The 26,070-nt window shown below is 38.3% G+C and overlaps 1 protein-coding gene across 1 annotated transcript; it reads left to right on the forward strand.

Annotated features, from left to right (window-relative positions):
- The first annotated feature begins 249 nt into the window (after positions 1 to 249).
- On the forward strand, positions 250 to 20,324 carry FBXO33 (F-box protein 33). Its single transcript, XM_040256723.1, has 4 exons — positions 250 to 854; positions 14,921 to 15,031; positions 15,748 to 16,433; positions 18,259 to 20,324. The coding sequence occupies exons 1-4, from the start codon at positions 250 to 252 to the stop codon at positions 18,528 to 18,530; spliced, it is 1,674 nt and encodes a 557-aa protein (XP_040112657.1). The 3' UTR covers positions 18,531 to 20,324.
- Positions 20,325 to 26,070: the final 5,746 nt, after the last annotated feature.

Consider the following 26,070-nt stretch of genomic DNA (forward strand, 5'->3'; position numbering starts at 1 on the left):
CAGGCGCGGGGAGGGCTCCCGGTTCCTTAAAATAAATCCTGCCGCTTCCGGGCTCATAACCAGTACAAGGGAGGGTTTTTAAGTGTCGGAGAGCGCAGGCCTCGGACGCGCGTGAGTAAAGTTTGACAGGCCAGAGGCTGGCTATCTGGAGGCCGCCCCCGCACAGGCCTTTCCCCCTCTCCGCAACTTGTGCCGCACTTGGTTCCGCCGAGACCCACGACGGTTCCGCCCCCTTCTTCCTTGTCATTGATGTTGTTGTTCTTGTCAGTGCCGCAGCCCCGACCACCGGCAGCCCGAACCCGAGCCGGGGCCGCCCGGGTGGCGCGGTGGCGGCGGCTGCGGCTGCAGCAGCTGCGACGGCTGCGGGGGCTGCTCCGGGGACTGCGGGGGCGGCCGGGGACCGGCAGCCGGCGGCGGGGCCGAATGGCTCTGTGCGGGCAGGCGGCAGGCGCCGCGTCGCTGCCTAGCGAGCTGATCGTGCACATCTTCTCCTTCCTGTCCGCGTCTGACCGGCTCCGGGCCTCGGCCTCCTGCTCGCACTGGCGCGAGTGCCTCTTCTACCCGGCTCTCTGGCCCCAGCTCCGCATCTGCCTCCGCGTCTCGCCCGCGGAGCAGCCACGGCTCGAATTCCTCATGCGCAAGTGCGGCTGGTTCGTGCGAGAGCTGCGTGTTGAATTCGCCGCGGAGAACTACCTGAGCGGCGGCGGCGGCGGCCCGGGCGATGGAGGCAGCGCGGACGCCGGGACTGGCGGGGAAGAAGTCGAAGCCCTGCAGCTCTCAACCCGTTGGCTGGAAGTGCTGCGCACCTACTTAGAGCTGGTCCTGTGCGTGCTAGTCAGCATCCGGAACAACAGGTAGGCTCTTCGCAGCCCCTCCATTCCTCTTCCTCCCCCCCGCCTCCACTTCCCGGGGCTCAGGGTCGTCTCCTTCCTCTCACCTCGAAATAGATTCAGTGTGGAAACGCCCCGCCCGCTTCAGCGTTGCTTTTTTCAGTGACTGGGGGTGTCAGTTCTAATCCGGAGATTTCACTGAGGCGGGAGGACATAACAGAACTCATCCTAATACTTTATAAACAGTGATGGACTTGGTGTTTATCAGACAGCACTCCTGGCGCCTTCCAGGCACTGTCTCATTCATCCTTATGGCAGCAGTGGGATGGAGTTGACAGGCGCGGTCACTCTTCATTTTACAGATGAGAGAGCTGAAGCTTGGAGGGTGAGGCCTGTGAATGACTCTGGGGAGAAACAAAACTAATCTGTGCTTTGTTGTTGTTGTTGTTTTATTCTGAACCTATCCGATCAAAATAGTTCGTGGTGGCGGAGGGAGTAGGTATGCCACAGGTTTCGCATAGGTTCGAGACTCTCCCGGCAAAAAAAGAAATCTTTGACAGCCATTTTCTTACCGGGAATGGTTTTAACTAGGCCAGGCACAAAGAGTAGGAGGAATTTTTTTTTTTTTTTTAAGGGATCGGGGTACTGCCTGAGCATCAGGATTAGAAGGTCCCTCCCTTTTGCACCTCCAGACTCAACTTGTCCCCAGTGATTCACCTAAAAGTAGCACCGTACAGCTTGGTGTTTGCGTGTGTTGGGGGAACTGGCCAGTGTCTGCAAAGGGTAAGCCCAAACTGTCCTGATTTTGCATCAAGACTTTACTGTAATTCTGGGGCTAACTTCCTGTGTTCTGGCCCGTCGTCCTAATCGGTCTTTTCCATTATTTATCTACCGCCCTCTCCAGGATCCTATTAACGTAGATTTTCTCTATCTGGACGTTCTAACTAAGCTTAAAATTAAACTGTGAGGTAGAGGAAAGTTCATAAGTTCAAAAAAGGAACAACTTAGGTAGCAGTAATAGTTTAGCAGTTTGCAAGTAGTTTCACATTCGGGATCTTATTTGATCCTTTCAGCCGAACCTGAGTTAAGACGGCTGTTATTATCCCTGCTTTATAGAAAGGAAACTGAAACATAACAGGGTCAAATAATTTGCACATTTTCCTACAGCATTGTTTTTCTCTTGACAGCAGTGTACATCCTTTTGCAGTAAATACATTATGTTGAACAGGATGGAGTGAAGGTCCTGGTTATGCTAAGTGAGATAGATTTATCTGTATTCCTAATTCTCTGTTTGAATCACAAGGGTGGAAAATAAGCATTAGCTGCAAGTTGTATCTGGAGCATGGCTGCATCATCCCAGTATACTGTGTATTTTCCTAGCTTTTCACACCAAGCCATTTTATTTCCTCACTTTGCTTTTATGTGGCAAAAGAGGCTGTTTAAGGCCATAAGTTGGTCTTGATCATGTTGGAGACTTTCTGTCTGAGTTGGATGTGTGGCTGGAGGCCCAGCTGACCCAGAGATTAGAGTCAGTAGTGAGCACTTATTACTACTGATGATTCAATGGAGGGTAGAAGTGGGGTGGATTCTTTATAGAAAGGAAACGGAAACATAACAGGGTCAAGTAATTCGCCAGTATCAGTTAGATTTTTCTTGAGATTAGATAGCAGTTCTGAGCAGTCATTTAAAAATGCATGTCTTTTGTCCAAGTAAGAACCCAGTTTACAAAGTTTTTGTCTAGTTCCTTTTAACTGATTGGTTGGTTGGACAGGTAAAGGTTATATAGGCAAAACAGTGATATATCACATCCCTTCGTTGTTTAAATTTTCTCCGGCTCCCTTCCTCACCTCTATCAATTTTTATTTTTTAGCTGTGTGTGTTGTGGTAAAGTTGACAAATAAAAGTGAACCTACCTCTTCTTTAGCATCTCAATCTACTTGTCTATAAGACTGCCCTCTAAATAATCTTTATATATTTGGAAAGAAAGTCTCAGCTTTATTGTTGAAAATATTTAGAGATACTCTACTAATATGGGAAGTACTAATATGGATGTTAAAAATTTAAGTGAAACTAATGTTCTTTAGAGAAATTTGAAAATGTTTTAAACCAAGATGTTTATTTGATAACTCTGATAAAGCCTATTCTTAGTTCCTTCATAATCACTTAAACATCAGACTCAGGCTCAATGAAGAATGACTCAAATGCTTTAGTGTTTAGTGTTCTTTGATTTTCTAAAACCACGAAATTCAATAATTAATGAGAAAAATCAATATTTGACATTGTTCTTTACATTTCCAAGGTAAATTTTACAGTGCTTTTGCCTTATGATTTCTACCATTTTTTAGGTAGAAGAAGAGGATATGAACCCACCAAGTCACAAACTTTATGCTTCCTCCTTTATGTTGAATTTCATACAATTCAAACTTTTATTTTGCTGTGTTTCAGTTATTTTCTTGTCTCTGAGTTAAAGAACTAAAACCATAACATTGAATTGTGGGAACTTTTCAAGGGTACTGTTCTGAGATAATAATTGGCATTTTGTTTTGCTTAACCTGGGTATGCACATGTACTCTCAGTGATTGTAGCCACCTTTCCAATTCCTTAGGTGTTTGGGACAACTGATGAGTATCAAAGAGGTACAGAAATGCCTCTCATAGTTCACTTCTCCAGAGGAGGCTAGGATACCTGGCCTTCTTGATCAACAGTAAGAACGTAAATAAAAAATTAGTATTCAAAATACTAAAAAAAAAAATAAGTACACATTCAACTGTATTGTACGTTAAATCGGCTGAATTTCTTCTATAGGAAATTGTACTTAGAAGTTCAAAACAACAAATATAAATATGCAGTTTTAGACTTTAACCTGGTTGTCAAGTTGAGTACTACCTATTAAAATGCTGTATTTCATACTCCTTAGGAAAAATGAGACTTCAGGGACAATAAGATTTATGATAATAGCTAATAGACTCAGTCAATAAAAATACTTAATCAGTAAGCAAAGGTACATTGTCAACATCTGATTTATACTTTCCTGGACTATATAAATATTTTGCCTTTTAAGGCTATATAAATATGAGCCTTTTTTGGATGAAATATTAATTGAGGGCAGTACTTTTCTAAAAGATGCAAGCCAGAGTGACTTTGTACAAGAGTGATTTTCTTGTTAAAATCTAACTACATGGGCTGGGGGCGAGGTTCAAGAGGGAAGGGGCATATGTATATTTATGGCTGATTCACATTGATTTATGGCAGAAACTAACACAGTTTTGTAAAGCAATTATCCTCCGATTAAAAACTCTATCTAGATTGACCAGTTTTTTGACTGTGCCTGCTTATATACCCTCCTAGTAGTAGAACATTTATCAATAATTCTTAGATGTGGTCTGCTGACTTGGCACATGCAGTCACAGAGAATCTTATCTTAATATTTTTTCAACATCAGTATGCCAAGACCCAGCAACTGATAAGGCAATCTAAAAATACATCTTAAAATAGATTAAAAATTCTTTGGACATTTCCAATTACTATCCAAGAAGGTAGGAAATTCTTGAAGGTATTATCTCCAACAACCCTGAGCCTTATTTTTCTTGAAATATTTTTCCCATCACAGAGCAATGAATACATCCAATAATAATATTTCACTTTTGAGAGTTAACTTTTCTTATTTGTTTTAAAAAGCCCATTTGGAGAATATGTGTATTAAAATATACTGGGACTCTGACCAGTCCTTGCTGCCCAAGAGATAGTTGCTTTTAGAGAAGAGATACCTTACCTAACAGACTCCTCACCTTAAAACTGACAGATTAAAGTGACTCCGTGGGGATAGCTTTAAGGTCATGGAACAGAAAGGAGACTAACCTGATGAAGAAACTAATCTCCTTGGAGGGCTGCTGAGAGGAATTAGGGCTCTCTCAGGGAGAGAAGGCAATGGCACCCCACTCCAGTACTCTTGCCTGGAAAATCCCATGGACGCAGGAGCCTGGACGGCTGCAGTCCATGGGGTCGTTGAGGGTCGGACATGGCTGAGCGAATTCACTTTCACTTTTCACTTTCATGCATTGGAGAAGGAAATGGCAACCCACTCCAGTGTTCTTGCCTGGAGAATCCCAGGGACGGGGGAGCCTGGTGGGCTGCCGTCTGTGGGGTCACACAGAGTCGGACACGACTGAAGTGACTTAGCAGCAGCAGCTAGTCCATAGGTACATTGTTCCAGTGACTGAGAACTGAAGATAGAGGATAGGAGATAAAACTCAACAAAAAGGTCATCAAAGTAAAATACTTTTCCTGTGTTACAAGAACTGACTGAGCAGCTTTTGAGTGAAGGGATTAAGTGATGTCCATTTTAATATTTTAGTTCTGAGGCAGCCTCGGAAGAGCTCACCCAAGTTGTTAAATTTATAGCTGATTTAAGATGATAATTGTTAAAATATGTTTTTTTTTCCCCTCCAAATATTGAGAGTATATTATGTGCCAAGCAGTGAAGACAAACTCCCTGTTCCCATGGATTCGACATTCCAAAGGGAAAAGATAGGCAGAAGAAAGTAAACAAATGAAAGATTATTTCGATTGAGAAAGTAAAAGAGGGCTATGTAATAGTGACTAGGTGGCAACTTGAGATAGATTGGTGAGGGAAAAACCTTTTCTATAAAGGAATTTAAGCTGCTACATGAATGACAAGTCACCCATCTGAAGATTTGAGCAAACAGCATTCCAAGGAGAAAAAAGAGTAAGCATCAAGGCTTTAGGCCAGCCAAATTTTTGGCTTCTTGCAACAGTAGGAAAGAAAGAAAGGCAGGACCATGTGAAGGGTGAGAGCAATGTCACAGTGAGCTCTTAAGCGTAGAAGGAGGAGGGAATCGTGTTTTTTTATAAGAACTTGTGGAATAAAGTTTGGACTATATTCTAAGAATAGAAGTTATTGAAAAAATGTTAAGGACAAGCATAAGGGGATCTAATTTGCATTTTAAGGCAATCATTCTGGTTACTGTGTAATGAATGAATAATCCTCATAAGAGGTGATGATAGCCTAGAGTATGATGGAAGAAAAGAGTTTTTTAAAGTGGATGGATATGGAATATATATGTTTGGAAGTAGAGCTAAGAAGACATGCTACTAAGATGTAGAGGAAAGGAAGAATCAAATTTTTTTTTTTACCATTTGTCTTTAAAACTCACTCAGTTTTCTTCCTTCCTTCCTTCCTTCCTTCCTTAGTACTGTTAAAATTGTCTTATAATAATATGTTAAATAACAGTTTTAAATGTCAGTCTTATTTAAATAAACTTTTTTTTAATTTCGTAACCCCTGGGATTTGAAGATGATGGTAATTCAGTAAGTGGGGGCTTCCCTGGTGGCTCAGTGGTAAAGAATCCTCCTGCCAATGCAGGAGATGCATGTTTGGTCCCTGGGTCGGGAATATCTCCTGGAGAAGAAAATGGCAACCCACTCGAGTACTCTTGCTTGGAAAATGCCATGGACATAGAGGGCCTGGCAGGCTACAGTCCATGGGGTCACAAAGAGTCGGACACAACTTAGCGACTAAGCAACAACAACAGTTCAGTAAGTGAATTCATAAAGCAAATTCTGGAAAATTGCTTTTAGTTAATGGATCCTAAGAAAGTAGATAAGGAATACTACTATAGGCCTGTGACTTAGTTGTGGAATCTCTAAAGCTGTACCAATAGCCACATATAGCTAATCAAATTTTAAATTACTTGGATAAAATTAAAGATTTAGTTTGCTGTACTAGACACATTTCAAGTGCTCCTTATGTGGCTAGCGACTACCATTTTGGACACCATAGAACAGAGCATTTCCATCATGGCAGGAAGTTCTGTTAGTCAGCATTTCTCTAAAGTATTTGTCTTCTTTGTTTGATTTGGCTGTGGTCATTTATTAACATTTTTGAGAGGAGAAAATATGTTACTAAATAGTATTATGTAAATGCAGGCACATTTGGTATCAAACATGGACTAAGAAGATTAGAATTGGTCTGAAAAAATTCATGCAATGATATAGATGAGCTTATTAGGTTAGAAAAGGAAAAAATTGCATTTTGTGACCTCCTGTACATCATTGAGAAAGACTTAACCTTGTTAATAATTGCATCTTTTTAAAGAATCAAGTTTGTATGTAGTCTCCTTTTTCATAGTTAATTAGACTTAGCTGTATTAACTGTAATTTAAGGTTATACTAAATAATCCAAAGAAATCTCAGAGAAAAATGAAGAGTTTTCAGACTCTGCAGTTAGACCTTGGGGAGTATTTCTTAAGCTCACAGGTGCTTAATATTGTTTTCAAAGAATTGCCCAAACTAACGCACTGAATCTGTATGTATAGGTTTTTATAATAAGGCTATCAAAAATTGTGTTGATTGTTTGATTCATAGGGAAATTTTTACCCTAAGAAGAAAATAAGATCACTCTTTTCAGTGAAAAATTGTATGTGGTTGTTTAATTTCTTTTTAAAAAATTTTTATTGACATATAGTTGATTTAGAATATTATTATTAGTTTTCAGGTATGCAGCAAAGTGATTCACTTACATTTTTTTTTTCAGATTATTTTCCACTGTAGGTTTTTATAAGATATTGAATATAGTTGCCTGTTATACAGTAAATCTTGGTTGCCTATTTTATGTATAATAGTTTTATATCTATTAATTTCATTCCCCTAATTTATCCCGCTCCATTCTCCTTTTCTGCTTTTGTAGCCATAAATTTATTCTCTATGTGAGTTTGTTTCTGTTTTCTATATAGATATATTTGTATTATTTTTTAGATTTCACAAATAAGTGACCATTGTTTGGATTGATTGGTTTTTCTGATGTTGAGTTATATGAACTGTTTGTATATTTTGGAGAGTAACCCCTTTGTCAGTCACATCATTTATGAATATTTTCTCCCATTTCATAGATTATCCTTTTTATTTCTTTTTAATAGGGGGAAAATTGCTTTACAAAGTTGTGTTGGTTTCTGCCATCCAACAATGCACATGAGCCATTATTATACATATATCACCTCCCTCCCCTTCCCCTGTCCCACCCCTCTTGGTCATCACAGAGGCCAGGCTGGGCTCCCTGTGTTACATAGCAACTTCTCACCAGCTCTCTGTTTTATACATGCTGGCACCCCACTCCAGTACTCTTGCCTGGAAAAATCCCATGGATGGAGGAGCCTGGTAGACTGTAGTCCATGGGGTCGCTAAGAGTTGGACACGCCTGAGTGACTTCACTTTCACTTTTCACTTTCACGCATTGGAGAAGGAAATGGCAACCCACTCCAGTGTTCTTGCCTGGAGAATCCCAGGGACAGGGGAGCCTGGTGAGCTGCCATCTGTGGGGTCGCACAGAGTCGGACACGACTGAAGCTACTTAGCAGCAGTAGCAGCAGCATATATATGTTGATGCTGCTTTCTTAATTCGTCCCTCTGTCCTTCCCCTACTGTGTCCACAATTCCATTTTCTGGGTCTCCATTCCTTCCCTGCAAATAAGTTCATCAGTTTCATTTTTCTAGATTCCGTATACATGCATTAATATACAATACTTGTTTTTCTCTTTCTGACTTATTCTGTATGATGGTGGTGGTCTACTTGCTAAGTTGTGCCCAACTCTTGCCATCCTGTAGACTGTAGCCTGCCAGGCTCCTCTATCCATGGGATTTCCCAGGGAAGAGTGCTGAAGCGGGTTGCCATTTCCTTCTCCAGGGGATCTTCCCAAGCCAGTGATTGAACCCATGGACCCACGTCTCCTGCATTGCAGGCAGACTCTTTTACCGCTGAGCCACCAGGGAAGCCCTCACTCTGTATAACAGGCTCTAGGTTCATCCACTTCACTAGAACCGATTCAGATTTGTTCTTTTTTATGCATGAGTAATACTCCATTGTGTATATGTACTGCGTCTTCTTTATCCATTCATCTGTCATTGGACATCTAGGTGGCTTCCATATCCTAGCTATTGTAAATAGTGCTTCTATGGACGTTGGGGTACATGTGTTTTTTTCAGTTATGGCTTTCTTAGGGTATACACCCAATAGTGGGATTGTGGGGTCATATGGTAGTTTTATTCCTAGTTTTTAAAGGAGTCTCCATGCTGTTCTCCGTAGTAGCTGTATCAATTTACATTCCCACCAACAGTGCTAGAACGTTCCCATTTCTCCAAATCCTCTCCAGCGTTTATTGTTTGTAGATTTTTTGATGATGACCATATTTCTTTTGCCTTAGGAGACATAGCTAAGAAAGTATTGCTACAGTTTATGTCTGAGAATGTTTTGCTTATGTTCCCTTCTAAAAGTTTTATGGTGTTATGTCTTATACTTCAGTCTTTAAATCATTTGGGATTTATTTTTATGTATGGTGTGAGGGAGTGTTCTGACTTCAGTTTACATGTAGCTGTCCATTTGCTCAAGACCACTTATTGAAGAGACTGTCTTTTCGCCATTGTATCACTATATTTTTCTCTCCATTGTCTTAGATTAATGTCCATAAAAATTTTAGGATAATTTGTTCTAGTTCTGTGAAAAGTGTCATGAGTATTTTGATAGTTGTTGTTCTTGTTGTGTGTTTAATTTCGTCAAGTGGAACTAATGTATAACATAACCACATTTATTTAAGAAATTGAAAGCATGGCTTGTCTTTAACCAGTGCTCTGCTCATATAGGCCTTACATAAATTAGAATCAATTTGTAGAATTTCCCCACAAACTTCCTGGCCTTCCTCATTGCAATCACTTGGATTTTTTTCTCCCCCTTCGCTTTCCTGTTTCTTGTAAAACCCATTACTCCTTGAAATTTGCTTAAGTCTGACCCACATATAAGCTGTAGGTTCAAGATGGTAAGACTAAGTGAAAAGAAGCAGCAAGTATTATGTTGGTGCAAACATAATTGCGGTTTTGGACCATGAATTTTAAATCATTATAACTAGACTCAAACACATCTTTATTAATCAAAATAGGAACCATTACAATCAACACGTCTTTGACAATGAGATATAAATTTGTTTATTCCTATAGCATAAAAATCCATACTTCTGGGATTCAGGGAACTCTTGGAAAGCATTTTCTGCCTTCTGGTTGTAGAAGCATTTTCCCTGCAAAAAGTTGTTGAGCTACTTGAAGAAGTGGTAGTCACTTGGCTAGAGGTCAGGTGAATTGGCAGATGAGGCAAATCTTCATAACCCAGTTCATTCAACTTTTAAAGCATTTGTTGTACAACATGTGGTCAGGCATTGTCATGGAAAACAATTGGGATCAGACTGGCAGCCGACCATCAAACAGTACCAAACAGTGAGCATGACCTTTTTGGTGCAAATTTGGCTTTGGGAAGTGTTTTGCAACTTCTCCGTCCATCCACTGAGCTGGTCATTGGCCAGTTGTCCTATAAAATCCACTTTTCATCACATGTCACAATCAGATCAAGAAGTGGTTTCTTCTTGTTGTGTAAAACAAAGAGAGAAGATGACATTTCAAAAACAATGATTTTTTAAAATTTTCAGTCAGCTCAATCAGCTTATGTAGCTTTTTCACCTTTCCAGTTTGCTTCAAATGCCAAACAACTGTAGAATGGTTGACATTGAGTTCTTCAGCAACTTCTCATATAGTTGTAAGAGGATCAGCTTTGATGATTGCTCTCAGTTGGTCATCATCATCCCAATGGCCAGCCACTATGCTCCTCATCTTCAGGGCTCTGGTCTCCTTTGCAAAACTTCTTGAACCACCACTGCCCTGTATGTTGATTATCAATTCCTGGGCCAAGGGCATTGTTGATATCGTGAGTTGTCTCCACTGCTTCATGACCCATTTTAAACCCAAATAAGAAAATTACTCGAATTTACTTTTGTCTATATCATTTCCCTAGTCTAAAATAAATATAAAATACACAGCAAATAATTAGTCATAAGCAAAATACATAAAGCGAGTAAACTAATGGATGACATAACCACATTTATTTAAGAATGCATTGGAATATCAAATGGCAAAATTCAGCAATGCAAAACTGCTGTTACTTTTGCACCAATCTCATAGTACTCTGCATAACGCTTCTTCCTTTCGTTTGCTCCAAATCACTGGTCTTATCACTGTTAACACTAAGTCAGGTAAATCAGTTTTTCTGTCCAGGAACTTGTCTTGTGTACTCTTCTGTTACATCTCTGAAATGGGCAAGGAAAAGGAAGGAAACTGGGGCCACACTTGAGCCATCTTTAAACCTGGTTTGTTATTCAGATGTTGCTGATAACTTCCAAAAAGAATCTCATTCTTAGAAACCTCAAAAAATCAACTTTGGTTCAAGGCAAAGGAGAAAGGCACTCACCTGAGGCAAAAAAACTTTGATCTATAGCTTAGATCCACCTTCCCAAGCCACACACCTTCTCCATACCAAAGTCTTAGTAGAGTTCCCACCGTGGTCATGGGGCTGGGTGAGCCCCAGTCATGTTGCCAGTACTGCAGAGAGCTGAGGAATATTTGTGTTCTTGATAGTCTTGAAATCCTAAACTAGTTTTCCTAGAGAAACAGGAGTATTCAGCAACCATTTATCTTTACTGAAGTATTTGAAAGGAAATCCAGTATATAGATCTCATTCTTTACACTACACACTTCAATATAAAATTCTGAAAACTATGGACCTATATATACACTTAGGACTTCCCAGGTGGCACTAATGGTAAAGAACCCACCTGCCAGTGCAGGTAGGTGTGAGATGCAGGTTCATTCCCTGAGTTGGGAAGATCCCCTGGAGGAGGGCACAACAACCCACTCCAGTGTTCTTGCCTGGAAAATCCCCGTGTACAGAGGAGCCTGGCAGGCTCAGTCCAGTGTTGCACAAAGTCGGACATGACTGAAGCTACTGAGCATGCAATACATACAACCAAAATAACATTAATACACTTAACAAAACTGTCAATAATTCTTCAGTCTCTCCTGATTTTTTAATTAGCCTTTTTAAAATAAAACCTTTATTTCCACGCCAAGAATCTAAACTCATGTACCTTTGTAACTTAACCACAATAACTTTTCATGTAACTGACACAGTACATATCTGATAATTGAATGAGTAGAGAGTAGGAGAGCAATCTGTAGCCTCAAAGTACTTAACAGTCTGACTTCACTCTGGATCTGGATGATGACTTTGTAAAATAGGATAAAAAATGCAATTAGTTGAAGAATATTATTAATAATACAGTATTATTGCAGAATATTAGTAGAGTTCCCTGTGCTATACAATAGGTCCTTACCGATTATTTTATATATAACAATGTGTGTTTGGAGAAGGCACTGGTGACCCACTCCAGTACTCTTGCCTGGAAACTCCCATGGACAGAGGAGCCTGGTAGGCTGCAGTCCTTGGGGTCACTAAGAGTCAGACATGACTGAGCGACTTCACTTTCACTTTTTGCTTTCATGCATTGGAGAAGGAAATGGCAACCCACTCCAGTGTTCTTGCCTGGAGAATCCCAGGGATGGGGGAGCCTGGTGGGCTACTGTCTGTGGGGTCGCACAGAGTTGGACACGACTGAAGTTACTTAGCAGCAGCAGCAGCAATGTGTGTTTATTAATCTCAAGTTGATAATTTATCCTTACTCTCGACATTTCCCATTTGGTAACCATAAGTTTGTTTTTGAAATCTTAGTCTGTTTCTGTTTTATAAATAAGTTCATTTGTATCATTTTTAATTAGATTCTAATACATAATAGATTTTAATACATATAGTAGTAGCATATGGTATTTGTCTTTCTGTCTTCATTTAGTATGATAATCTACATCCATCCATGTTGCTACAGATGGTATTATTTCATTCTTTTTTATGGCTGAGTAGTATTCCATTGTATATGTATACTTTATCTTCTTTATCCATTCATCTGTTGATAAGACATTCAGGTGCCTTCCATGTTTTGGCTATTATAAATGGTACTGCAAAGAATACTGGGGTTTGTGTATATCTTGGAAGTATGGTTTTCTCCAGATTATGCCCAGGAGTGGGATTGCTGGATCATATGGTAGCTCTGTTTTCTAGCTTTTTAATTAACCTCCATACTGTTCTCCATAGTGGTTGCACCAATTTACATCCCCATCAACAGGTATAGGAGGTTCCCTTTTCTGCAGAGCCTCTCCAGCATTTATTATTTGTAGATTTTTTGATGATGGCTATTCTGACTGGTGTGAGATGATACATCATTGTAGTTTTGATTTGCATGTTTCTAATAATTAGCAATGTTGAGCATCTTTTCATGTGCTCTTGGCCATCTGTATGTCTTCTTAGGAAAATGTTGAGTTGTATGAGCTATTTGCACCCTTGTGGATTGCATCATTTGCAAATATTTTCTCCCGTTCTCTGGATTATCTTTTCATTTTATGATTTCCTTTGCTGTTCAAAAACTTTTAAGTTTAATTAAGTCCCATTTATTTTTGTTTTTATTTCCATTACTCTAGGAACTGAATCCAAAAAATATTGCTGCAGTTTATGTCCAAGAATGTTCTGCCTGTGTTTTCCTCTTGAGTTTTACATTATTTGGTCTTATGTTTAGGTCTTTAATCTGTTTTATTTTTTTATATGGCATTAGAGAATGTTCTAATTTCATTCTTTTACATGTAGCTGCCCATTTTCATTTTTTCCCAGCATCACTTATTGAAGAGACTGTCCATTTATTCATTATATATTCTTGCCTCCTTTGTCACCATAGGTGCCTGTGTTTATCTCTGGACTGTCTGTCCTATTTCATTGATCTACATTTTTGTGCCAGTACCATGCTGTTCTGATTATTATAACTTTGTAGTATAGTCTGAAGTTAGGGAACCTGATTCTTCCAGCTCTGTTCTTCTTTCTCAAGATTTCTTGGCAATTCATGATCATTCTTCAAGCTAAGTTTTAGAATCATCAGACTTTTTAGTGAAACTAAGGTTACTAATTTGGGAAAATATGTCATAATATTAAGAAATGTTATTTTTCATTTACTTAAATCTTTTTATCACTTTTGTGGGTTATACATTTCTTATTATAGTTATCCCAAACTTCTAGTTACAGATGTAATTCTCTAGTGGTTATGTTAAAAAGGAAACAGCAGACCCAAAATGGAGTCAGTTATGCTAAATCCCACGTCACCAAACTAAGACTTAATACCTAGCACAGCTGTGGTTTTAATCTGCCTCAGGATTGTAACCTTTAATCAGTTAGCCTGGAATTACCAGGTCAGCATTAGTGAGGCAGTCTGCCATATAGTCCCTTCAGTTCCCTTTAGGAGGGTAACTGTTGCCTGGAATGGTGCATTATTTACTAATAATTTACTTTTTCTGCTTCCTTTGTACTTTAAAAGCCTTTCCTTTACTGTATCTCTGCAGAACTCCTTTCTATTTGCTACACAGGATGCTGCCCAATTAACGACTCTTTTAATAAAGCTAATTTGATCTTTAAATTTACTCAGTTGAATTTTTGTTGTTTAACCATTATTGCTAGCATTTAGGTATTTTTAATCTTTAGAATTTTACTATTTAGAAAAGTGTGTTTTGTAGCTAAAGTTATTTACAGATTTTTACATAATTTTTTTAAATTAACCTCTTAATGGTAAGCTCTATGTTTGATCACAAAACCGGAGAAGGTTCTCTATATTTTAGTTAAAGAATATTTCTGACTGAGAAGATATCTCCAGGGCAGTGCCCCACCGTAGAACATTTAATGCACTAATTTAACTGGTTTGGGAAAATTTTATATTATAGTTAAATGTATATGAAAAAAATATATATATGAAACTTAGAACTTGAATGTTCTTTCATATGTCATTTTGTTATTTATTCATCCCTAAACCTTTAAGGTAGGTATTATTATTACTGATAAAGAGTTGAATTCCAGCAACTTTAAGAAGACTTTTCCATGAGTTCTGAACTACTTGTTATGCTTCAGTCTTTAAAGCTTATGCTGTTTTCTCCTACATCACATTGTTTTTCATTGTATGTTAAAAGCAACCTGAAAGTACTTAGTTGGATTCTAAATGAGTTATTAAGGTAGAAACTTCTGTAGAATATCCCTTCTGCATATGTTTACTTTTAATATTTATATTTTTATGTTAATTATAGAATTATATAATCATTTTAAATTGCTTTTCTTATAGGAACCTCCAGAAGTTTAGCCTTTTTGGAGACATAAGCGTTCTACAACAGCAAGGAAGTTTGTCAAATACATACCTCAGCAAGGTGGACCCTGATGGCAAAAAAATTAAACAGTAAGTTATATAGTTAATGGAAAGGGACTCTATAATAATAAAAATATTTTTCTGAGAAATTTTAAGATACTGTCCAAAGAGTAATGATATTTTTTTCTGAAAAGAACATGTACCCTGGAAATGCCTTAACAATGAAATAGTAATCAATACATACCATTCCAATCTTTAAGACAAAGAATTTGCTGTGTAATTATTGCTATTTAAAATTTAACTTCTCTACTTTACTTTGCTATAACATGAATTGTAAATCATCAGTCTTTTCTTCTCTACTGATATAAAATGCTCCTTTACTTGAAAAACATATCTCTATATAGGTAATATAGTTGGTGACGGACAGGGAGGCCTGCGTGCTGTGATTCATGGGGTCGCAGAGTCGGACACAACTGAGCAACTGAACTGAGCTGAATATATATTATATTTTTATGTGAATTTTAATGATAATACTACTTGTGGGTCAAATGAGTGTACTCAGGTGTTCAGTCATGTCCAACTCTTTGCAACTGCATGGAATGTAGCTTGCCAGGTTCCTCTTGTCCATGGGATTTCCCAGGCAAGAATACTGGAGTGTGTTACCATTCCTTTCTCCAGGCGATCTTCCCAACCCGTAATTGAACCCATGTCCCCTGCACTGCAGGTGGATTCTGTGGATTCTTTACCACCTGAGCCACCTAGAGCTAAGTCTTAACAGGATTGTGTGGCATGTGCTTTCCTTACAGAATTCAGCAACTGTTTGAAGAAATACTGAGTAATAGCAGGCAACTGAAATGGCTGTCTTGTGGGTTTATGCTGGAAATAGTAACCCCATCATCACTGTCATCTCTCTCAAACTCTATTGCCAACACCATGGAGCACCTGAGTTTACTGGACAACAATATCCCTGGTAACAGCACCCTTATCACCGCAGCAGAACTGGAGCGATTTGTGAATCTGCGCTCACTTGCCCTGGATTTCTGTGACTTTACAGCTGAGATGGCTAGAGTCTTAACCGATAATAACCATGTGCCTTTGCAGCGACTTTCTCTCCTGGTTCACAATGTTTCCGTGATGCACAAGTCTCTGGACAACATGCCAAATGATGAGCATTGGAAAGCCTTGTCAAGAAAGAGCACCAGCCTTCGGGTCTATATTATGGCTTTTGATATCAAGAGTGAAGATATGTTAAAGATTCTGAAACCCAGTATACCACTAGAGAGGATTCATTTTGACAGCTACATTACTTGTGTTTCAGGAGCTATTGTTGATCTTATATCTAGGCAGTATGACAAGTTCCTCACTCATTTTATATTAATGAATGATGTGATTGACACGTCTGGTTTTCCAGATCTTAGTGACAACCGAAATGAAGATCCGTTGGTCTTATTAGCATGGAGGTGCACAAAGCTCTCTCTTCTGGCAATTCATGGTAGGTAACTTTTGTTTGTTATAGTTTGAATTTGTTATTACAGCTAAAACATTTTATACCAATAAAAAAAAATAGCACTGACATTTATACTGTCAAAAACTCTTATAACAAGTTGATATGCAGATTTTTTTTATACTTTCTAACATGACTGAAGCGACTTAACAGCAGCATGCATTGGAGAAGGAAATGGCAACCCACTCAAGTATTCTTGCCTGGACAATCCCAGGGACGGAGGAGCCTGGTGGGCTGCCATCTGTGGGGTCACACAGATTCGGACACAGCTGAAGCGACTTAGCAGCAGCAGCAACATGTGTATAACATGTATAACATATACCACGTATAACATACACCACTTACAAGTAGAAAGACATTTCTACCCTATTTTATTCCAGCTCCCGTATTACTGTTTTTCTTTCACCATGTGATTAATAGTACTTCACAAAAATGGCATTTGAAATTATCCAAGAAAACACACATTCACTTGCAGTAGATATATTTCTTCTTAGGAACATAACACAGAAGGAAGAAGAAAGTATGATTTCTTCCATGCTCACTGCCTCATCTTCTAGATTCTTGGTATCAACATGTTAATTTGTAAACATTTTTTAAATGATGGTTTTGTTGGTTGAGAAGTGCTCTTTTCTTACTGGCAGGCCTTTCATCTGAATGTGAACTAATTTTTCATTTGGACAGAGTTTCTTTTATAAGTTAGAAGAACATATTACTTATTTTCTGAAACTTGTAAGATATTTAGATAATACAAAATAGAAAGTCTGCATGAACAACTTAAATTTATTATGTTTCATTATTTCCAAAATTAATCTCTTAGCTGCATTTGAGTGTGGAAGTGTATCTTGCTTTTCAAGTTTTGCTTTATAATTTGGCCAGTCATTGGAAGTAATAGCAAAGAATAGATCACTATTGAAGTTAATAAATTAGGATTTTTTTAATAGGATGAAGAAATAGCAAGATATTTAAAATTTAGTCTTTTTAAATCTCCTTTTATTTTTTTGACTCTGCTGAGAGGCTTCTGGGATCTTAGTTACCCAGCAGATATCGAACCCAGGCCCCAGCAGTGAAAGAGCCGAATCCAAAATGTTATATTTGCTAGTGGTAATAACAATTTATCTTTAAAGTGTCACTTTATAACTTTGGACTGTGAAGTACCGTGTGTGTGTGTGTGTGTGTGTGTGTGTGTGTGTGTGTGTGTGTGTGTACGTGTGTACGCATACATGCGTGTACACACACACAGGGTGCTCAGTCACATCTCAACTCTTTGGGACCCCGTGGACTGTATGCTGCCAGGCTTCTCTGTCCGTAGAATTTTCCAGGCAGGAATACTGAAGTGTGTTGCCATTTCCTACTCCAGGGGCTCTTCCTGACCCAGGGGTCGAACCTGCGTCTCCTGAGTTGACACAGCAAATTCTTTACCACTGCTCTACCTGAGAAGCACCATAGGAGATGACTTTTCCTAATGAAAAATACCAGCTTACTATGTATTGTTAATCAGAAGCTATAAAATTACACTTTAAATGTCTTCAGTTTTACTAAATGTGCTGATATCAGAATACAGTTACAGCACCTATCTGTTCACCAGCTGCAGTGATGTTCTTGGAGACAATATCAGACTTCCAGTCTTTCTTTTCCTCTGAGCTAAACAATTACTGGGGCTTCCCTGGCAGTGGTAAAGAATCCACAGATCTCAGCATATTTTTAAAGGAAAAGGACCCCAAAGTGGTGAGATACAAATTTGTGGGAAAGACAGATGTATAAAATAGATAAAATACAAGGAAATGACAGCGCTTGTCTTCTGCTTACTTTGAAGGTTACACAGTGTGGGCACACAACCTCATAGCCATTGCTCGTCTTCGTGGCTCTGACCTAAAAGTACTTGAAGTCACCGAAGAAAGCATCGACTTTGACCAAGGTGAACTGGCCGACCAGGATGTGGATCCAGTGCACAATCTTGTTGAGCAGGTATCCCTGGGCCTTGGCCAGCCTTGGCACGCAGTCATGGACATCGAATCACTCAGCGTCTTCACTGAACCAAATCGTCATTTTTACAGAGAGATGCAGAGCTTCAGCGAAGACATTTAGCTTTTTTTTAACGTACAATTCCTGTGGTTACATTTGCAAGTAGGGCCCTATTATGTTTGTTTGTTTTTTTTTTCCAGTAGTGTGAATTAACCCCTTTGTGCTGTGTTTAATCAGTATTAGCTTTATAGAATTATATGTGTATATTCTACTTCTTGATCAAAGAACATAGTCGGGTATTGGTTTAGAAGTTCAAAGTGACAACGTATAGGGCTTTCACGGTTAATGGACTTGTTACCAGACCTTAAGAATATACAACCGAAGGTTGTCTGAGGTTGCTGGCTAACTATTTTTCACTGAGTTACTCTGCCTTTTGATGTTTTTATTCTTTGTGTGTCAGAGCTCAGGAGCCAAAATATTTTTATACATATATAGATATATATCCATAGCCTGATGGATTTGTATGCAATGCACTGCATTCATTCATTCGGATAGCATTTCACTGATTTGTATTTGAAATGGAAGAAGGGAGGATACTATGATCCCAAATGAGTCATCTTTAACAGAAGAGCCAAGACTTTAACTTTCATTACATATATAATAGTCAATTATCATCAACTACCACTGAATTTTATATAGTAGCAGGTTAGAACATTGCTTGATCCTTTTTCAAATGGATTTATGTAAACATGAATACTCAAATTATTGGATTTTTCCTAACCTTATCTGACATAATTTAATTCATCAATTACATTATACATTCAAGTACATTCAAGTTAGCTTTTTAGCCCAGATTTCAAATAGTGGAGGAAGAAAGAAATAATATTCCAGGGTAAAACCTCCTAAAAGAATATCATCAAATCACAGAGTTGTAAACACACATGCTTGCAAACAAACATTAGTCGTGAAATCCCTAGCAACAAGTCACTGGATTTTTCTCTGTCAGCGCGCGTGTCAGCTGCCAAAGAATAGACTTAACTGAAGAAGTGCCCACATGCTGGCAGGGGCTGGCCCACTCTGGCCAGCCAGATACTGCTAGATTGTAATATTTAAGGTCGAATTTCGACCTGTGGTACACAGCTGTGCTGTGGCTCAGTCAGCAACCTCAGATCTCTGAAAAAAAAAAACACAAAACAAAAAAAAAGAAAAAAAAAACCATGCACCTGTTTCACTGTGAATAGTGAATGTAAAGGAAAAAAAGGAAAAACTGAAAGCTTGTTCTATCACAGGTATGAGCTGCTATGATAAATGAAGAACATTCCATGAAGTATGTTTTAAAACCTTGTTATATCTGAGAGGCTTTAAAAGCCAACTTAACTGTTTCAGGGCAACCGCGGTACAGACGTGGTCTCTGTGAGACTTCCACCTGACCCCAGTTTTAAGTGGTACGAATGTTGTGCATTTAATGTTAAAGGACAGTCTGCAATAATAAAGTAAGTAGCCAACGTGGGTGCCCAGCAGTGCTGAGACCTGGCTGCTCTATTGTAAGCTTTGGAAACACAATTTATGCAACAGATGTCCAGATATGATTCTATTTATGGAAAAAGTTTATATGTATTTTACAAATGGTTTTACCATCTTCTATTAAAATGACCTTTTGACAGGTGTGCACTGTTTTGTCTCCAGTGAGCACATACCATGCGGATTTTTTATGTACATCAGTAGTGTGAACCCACTGGCACAGGGTGTGTAAATGCCAGATGTGGTGAGATTTTATCTTATAAATGTGATCAGATAAAATAACTCCTGACAGAAACTGTAAGGAAACCAGCTGAATGTTTGATCTGATGACTGATGTTGTATGGTTTATGTTAAATGTATATTCTTTTAATCAATGAATAAAGCATTAAAAAGTGATCATTGTAACATTTTCTTGTTCATGAAGCATGAAAACCTTTAGTGTTAAATAAACTACAGTAATCCTAACAATGTCTATAATCATGTTAGCTCCTATTGGTAGTGTGGTGCAGCAAAGCTTAAATTTGAACAATTTGGAGAGTTTTGATTTTTTTTTAAACTCACTGTGGCAAAATATAAACATAAAAGCAAACAGACTGGTTACCACCAAATCCAAGTGTATTATGTATTTAGAATACATTATTTATAGACTATAGGAACTTACTTTTAAAAATTCTTCTACTGGATGAAAAGGGGAAAAAAAACCATTTCAGTATGCCAGTACTAAATAGACCTTAAACTTCTATATTGCTTTAGTTTGGCTTTGTAATCTCCATTCTTGGTTGTTAAGACAAACAGCTGTCATTCCTTCTTCCTTCTCTAATCATTCCAGACACCACTTCTTCCAAGCACTGCCTCATCATGGAATAATCTGGGGTTCACAAAGAACTGTTATTATACCTATTGCTCCCTCATTTCATGGGTACATCTAACTCCTTTGGATGAATCAACATGTCTGTGTATTTAAAATACCAAAACAATACCTAAAATATATGAAAAAAGAAAATCAATGAATATATACATATATGTAAAAGTGAAGTTGTAGGTAGTAAAGCACTAAACTGGGGGTGTTAACCTGTTTTCCCCACTAAGCTCTGACTAATGCTACATGAGCAGAGCTGTTTTTCCCACTAAGCTCTGACTAATGCTACATGAGCAGAGCACAGACTCGAGCCTCAGTTTCCTCATCTGTGATAGGAGGGATTTGCCTAAAACTGATTCTTCGTTGAAAGTTTCAGCTGATGTTAGTCTGATAGCTTATAGACAAATGTTTATTTTCAAAACACAACTTTACTAAACTAGGAGAAATTTGTATATCTAAAATTACTTTCCTATTTCCTCCACCACCCTGGAAATAGAGAAGTTAGGGAGCTGGTAGAGTGGGGCTTGGGAAGGACAGTGTGGTTACGATTGAACACATAGATTCAGCACCTAACTTGCTTGTGGCTTATCCAATAGCATGAGCCAAACTGGGTTGTTATGAAGCTAGTAACGTTAAATGGCACTAATGGAGTAACATACACTAGGTATAAATAATACTCAACAGTCACACCACATTGTCTGTATCAAAGCTTCCTAAGCTTTTTCATATGCTGACACATAGAAAATATTATGCAGCACACTGGTATAACAAGGAATTGAAGCCCCCCTCCCCCCCCAAAAATTGTTTTCATTACATAATTAGAAAAATCCAGAAGGTTGATGGAAATAATTATTTGTATAGAACTTTCAAATAAAATCTTTTCAACTGTTTTACAGTCTATTAAAAATTTCCATGTTCCCACCAAGAGGAACACCCCACAAATGGATGATAATTTTTAAACTTTTCCATCCACAACATCAAACGTATACAGTTGAAATTATACTTAAGAAATCTAACAGCTCTAAATGTAATGGTAAGTGTAATGTTGAGCTTTCTTACATAATGTAAATTAATTTTCCAATTCAAGTGGTTTTTTCACTACAAGTATTTCAAAATAATGATGAAACTCTCATTTGTACATACATAACTCTGCTGCTAGTTGAGCCACTGTTCACACAGAAATACCTGACTTAAATGAAAGCAATTCAAGGCCTGCAGGAAGCCCTACTCCCACTTCCAGCCCCCAACACCCCCTCCTCACACTCACCAGCTACACTTGGAATTTCATACCTGGACCTCCTACCTGCTCTTCGAACACCTGGAGCACACTTCTTTCCCAGCGTCATAGATCCCCACTGTCCATGTGTGAACAGTGGGACACTGCAACTGGCCAGGGAGAAGTGGGTGCCTGGGTACAAGTACAAGTACACACCACTCCCACACCTAGTATCATTCATGTTTTTAAAATGCAATAAGCTCTTCATCATTTGGAAATTTTACATCATTTTCCCCCTTAAACCTATGTATCATATCAGTTATTAATTTGTTGCCTTAGCTCTGAATGCACCCTTCCATGTATGCTCTCCAATAATGGAACTCCTTTGAGTAACACACCTTGAAAGTCAGAACAGTGTTGTTCAGTAAGGGCCATGGGGGACATGGTAGAAGGCAGTTTATCCTGTAGGTCCCAGGGTAGGCAGCCTGGATGTAAGACTTCCGGTGTAGCCTCCCCCGGCCATGGTCCCTCTGCTACCTTGCAGCCTCAGCCTGACTGTCCTTCACACAGAAGCCAGAATTGCTGTACAGCTCATAGGCTGTGAAGCATGTGCTTCCTGCCTGCACTGGACTCCCATTCCCTGCCCTGCATGTCACATGTCTGCAGGCCTCTCCATCCCTGGTGTCCACACCCCCGCTGCAAACGCAGTGCCAGTAGTTGCTGTTGGCCTCCTCCCCACCTGCACCCTGCTAAGCCTATTGCTTGCTGAGCATCTCCAGACTAGCTCAGGCCTTGTGGAAGCAGTGATCTCTGCTGTCCTGGGGGATGAAACATACCTTCACCAAAGAGGACTGAAGCCCTTCTGAGTCTGTCCTACCGTGAGTGGCCCCCTCAGCTTTAAGGGGCACATACAGTTTCCTCACATTTTACAATTATTATCAAAGTAATAATTCTTTATATTAAACTTTTACTGCTCAAACTACGATGTGCTTTGTCTTCTGATCTGATCCAGACTGCTACATATATCCTTTTCAACTATGCCACAGCTTTTTATGCAAATCTAGTACTTCTGTTAGTTTTTAATTGATTACTTACATATTTTCTTACAAAAAAGTTTAAAATGTGATTTTTTTCTTAAAAGCCATTACATTTTTTGTCCTAGATTTTATAGCTATTAAACATAATTGATCAAGAATACAAATATTATTACTTGTTCCTGAAAATGAGTCAAGTCCATCTTCCATTCTATTTCTATTTTCATTTTTATAAACACGAGTGGTAAAAAATTTGTTTCACATATATAAGTAGATGAGAAGAGAGTTTTGTTACAGCAATGTCACTCATTCGACTTCTGAGTTTTCAGGACCAAACAAAGCACTGTCCTATTATCAAAAGTTATTTTATATAGGTCAACAGTTAAAAACAATCATTAATTACTCACTTACTCATCACTGAGAACATTATCTCAAACTGTGTCTTTAGCTCCATAGGTCTGCACACCTTAGTTGGATGCATCATCATAAGACTAGAAGGTTAAAGGCATGTGCTCATTTTATACATGGGAGAAGGGTTCCCTGCAAAATGAAGGAAAGGACAACCTGCACCCTGTTGACAAGTTATTTCTAGGCAGGACAGCAGTTAAGCAGTATACACATGGAAGGTGAATTCTGTGACTTTTCCTAGAAGCATACCCGCATAACATTTGGAAATATTTTACCATACTCTGGGGGGCTGGTGGTGGTGGTTAGTCACTAAGTCGTGTCTGACTCTTTTGCCACCCCATGGATTGTAGACCGCCAGGGCCCTCTCTCTGTCCATGGGATTTCCTAGGCAAAAATACTGGAGTGGGTTGTCATTCCCTTCAAAGGGTCTTCCTGACCCAGGGATTAAACCTGTGTCTCCTGCATTCGCAGGCAGATTCTTTACCACCAGGAAAGCCCCTCAGGGGGTGTATCCCAGTTTGCAAACTATAGCTTCTGTGACAAGAAATATTAACAGGCTTATTTCCACATTATTTACAATGAAAAATCAGCAGCAACCTCAAGACCATTAATAGAGTTACTATGGCAAAGCCACACAGTGGAATACCTACCACACAGTGGCCAGAATGAACTAACTTGACCTACATTTATTAACATGATGGATCTCAAAATAATGAGGTTAAAAAAAAGTCTACTTCTAAAGGATATATATGTGTGTGTGTGTATGTATGTATAAAGATGTTATTGATGTACATTTTTGAAAGGCAGGAAAAATAAACCTATATACTATACATAAACACATTTAACCAGAAAAACAAAAAACCACACTCTTTTCACAAGAGTACTTACCTCTATAGCATGAGGACAACTGTTATTGGGAACTTTTTTTTTTTTTTTCTTGAAAAAAATTAAGGCAAATGTTAAATCTGCTCTCTAGGTAAAGAAGTATTCTTTACATAATTGTTACAGAAAACAACCTCAGCTATTTGGAGTATGGCCAAGAATCCACAAGTAAATAGAAAAGGTTTGTAGGAGATTATTCCCTGTACTAAAAGGCATCAAATTCAGCAGAGCCCCTTGTTTCCTTCCAGCTCATTTGTTCTTATGTTCAGCATAATTCTGATAAGTCTGTTTGTTTCTTGGTCTCCCGTAGATTAGAAGTGGAGAGAAGAAATGAGTGTGGAAGGCAGAAGTTTACAATCCTCAAAAAAGAAGATAACTAATTTTAAATCATTGTGAAGGAACTTGAAATAGGCCTAAACAACCCCATAACAAGCTTTAAATACAATGTAATGATAAATGCAATGACCCTGAAACAATATAAAAATAAATTCAAAATATCTCTACAGTGAGTTAATAGAACACTTAATATATCTTGGAAATCTTTTCACACAAGATGGTTAAAATAAATATTTCTATTTAAAAGAATGGATTTTAATCAAGAAATACTTAAGTGAAATTTTCTAAGAAGACACAGTTATTAGCTAAGAAATATGACTGATAGAAAGTGAGTATTTACTGTGTACCAAGCATAATTTTAACTACTTCACAATAAAGTATTTTATATAGTTCTCATAGCAACCCTATAAGACAAGGTATCTGGGGACAGGGGAGAACGGATAATTCTTTAGGGATATATTCCTAAAATATAGAGAAAAGTTCACACAACGACAAAGACCCAGGATGGCCAAAAATAAATAATTTTTTAAAAAGAGAAAGATACTAATAGAGATTTAAATACATTAAAAATTGCAAAAGCAACAATAGAAAACTTAAACTGGGATAAATACCAAACATGAAGAAGAAAGGAAAATGGAGATGAGAATAGTACAAGTACATTAAGTCCCAATTTTTCATCTCAAGGAATCAACACACATACAAATTAATAAATGCAAGTTCATAGATTATATGTATATCTTCTAAAATTCTAAAATCACCAGAATTAAAAAGAAAAAAAAAAGTCAAAAGAGAAAATGTCTAGGATGTATAACTGGTCATAAGGAATAAATGGGGAAAACTGAAATTGATCCTTAAATTCTATTATTTGATTTCATCCCAGTTGTTTATATTACCTTAATAAAATGTATTTTTAAACTAATTATGTTCCTTTATTCTAGAATCCCAAAGTATTTTAGACCACTCAGCCCATATCAAGTGTCCTGCCTTCCACTATGCTCTCATCTGCCCCCTTGGTTTATTACCATTCTCTCTGTTATGTTTGATTTGCCTTCTCCTCTCTCCTCTCTTAAGCCAAGTCAAGTCTTTCCTACCCCAGGGCAAAAAAATTTTATTTACTTGATTAGAACATTCCACATTAGTCCTCTTACATTTCTCTTCTTTCCCTTTCCAACTTAAAAAAAAAAAGTCTTTATTTCCTACTGAAGGCTGCCTTTTAATACTGAATATAATGATGCTTTTTGGTTCTCATTCTACTTATTATTTTATCCAAGCTTTTCACATGGAGCCTTTCTTTGTAGCCTTTTTTCTATGGCAGGGCTAAGAATGGAGAGGGAGTGTAAATGCCTCACAAGGACAGCATTTCAAAGAACATCTGGGGAAATGCTGGTATGAAGTGTTCCAATTACA

Source organism: Oryx dammah, unplaced genomic scaffold, assembly GCF_014754425.2.
Source record: "Oryx dammah isolate SB20612 unplaced genomic scaffold, SCBI_Odam_1.1 HiC_scaffold_16, whole genome shotgun sequence".
In the NCBI taxonomy this organism is placed as follows: Eukaryota; Metazoa; Chordata; class Mammalia; order Artiodactyla; family Bovidae; genus Oryx; species Oryx dammah.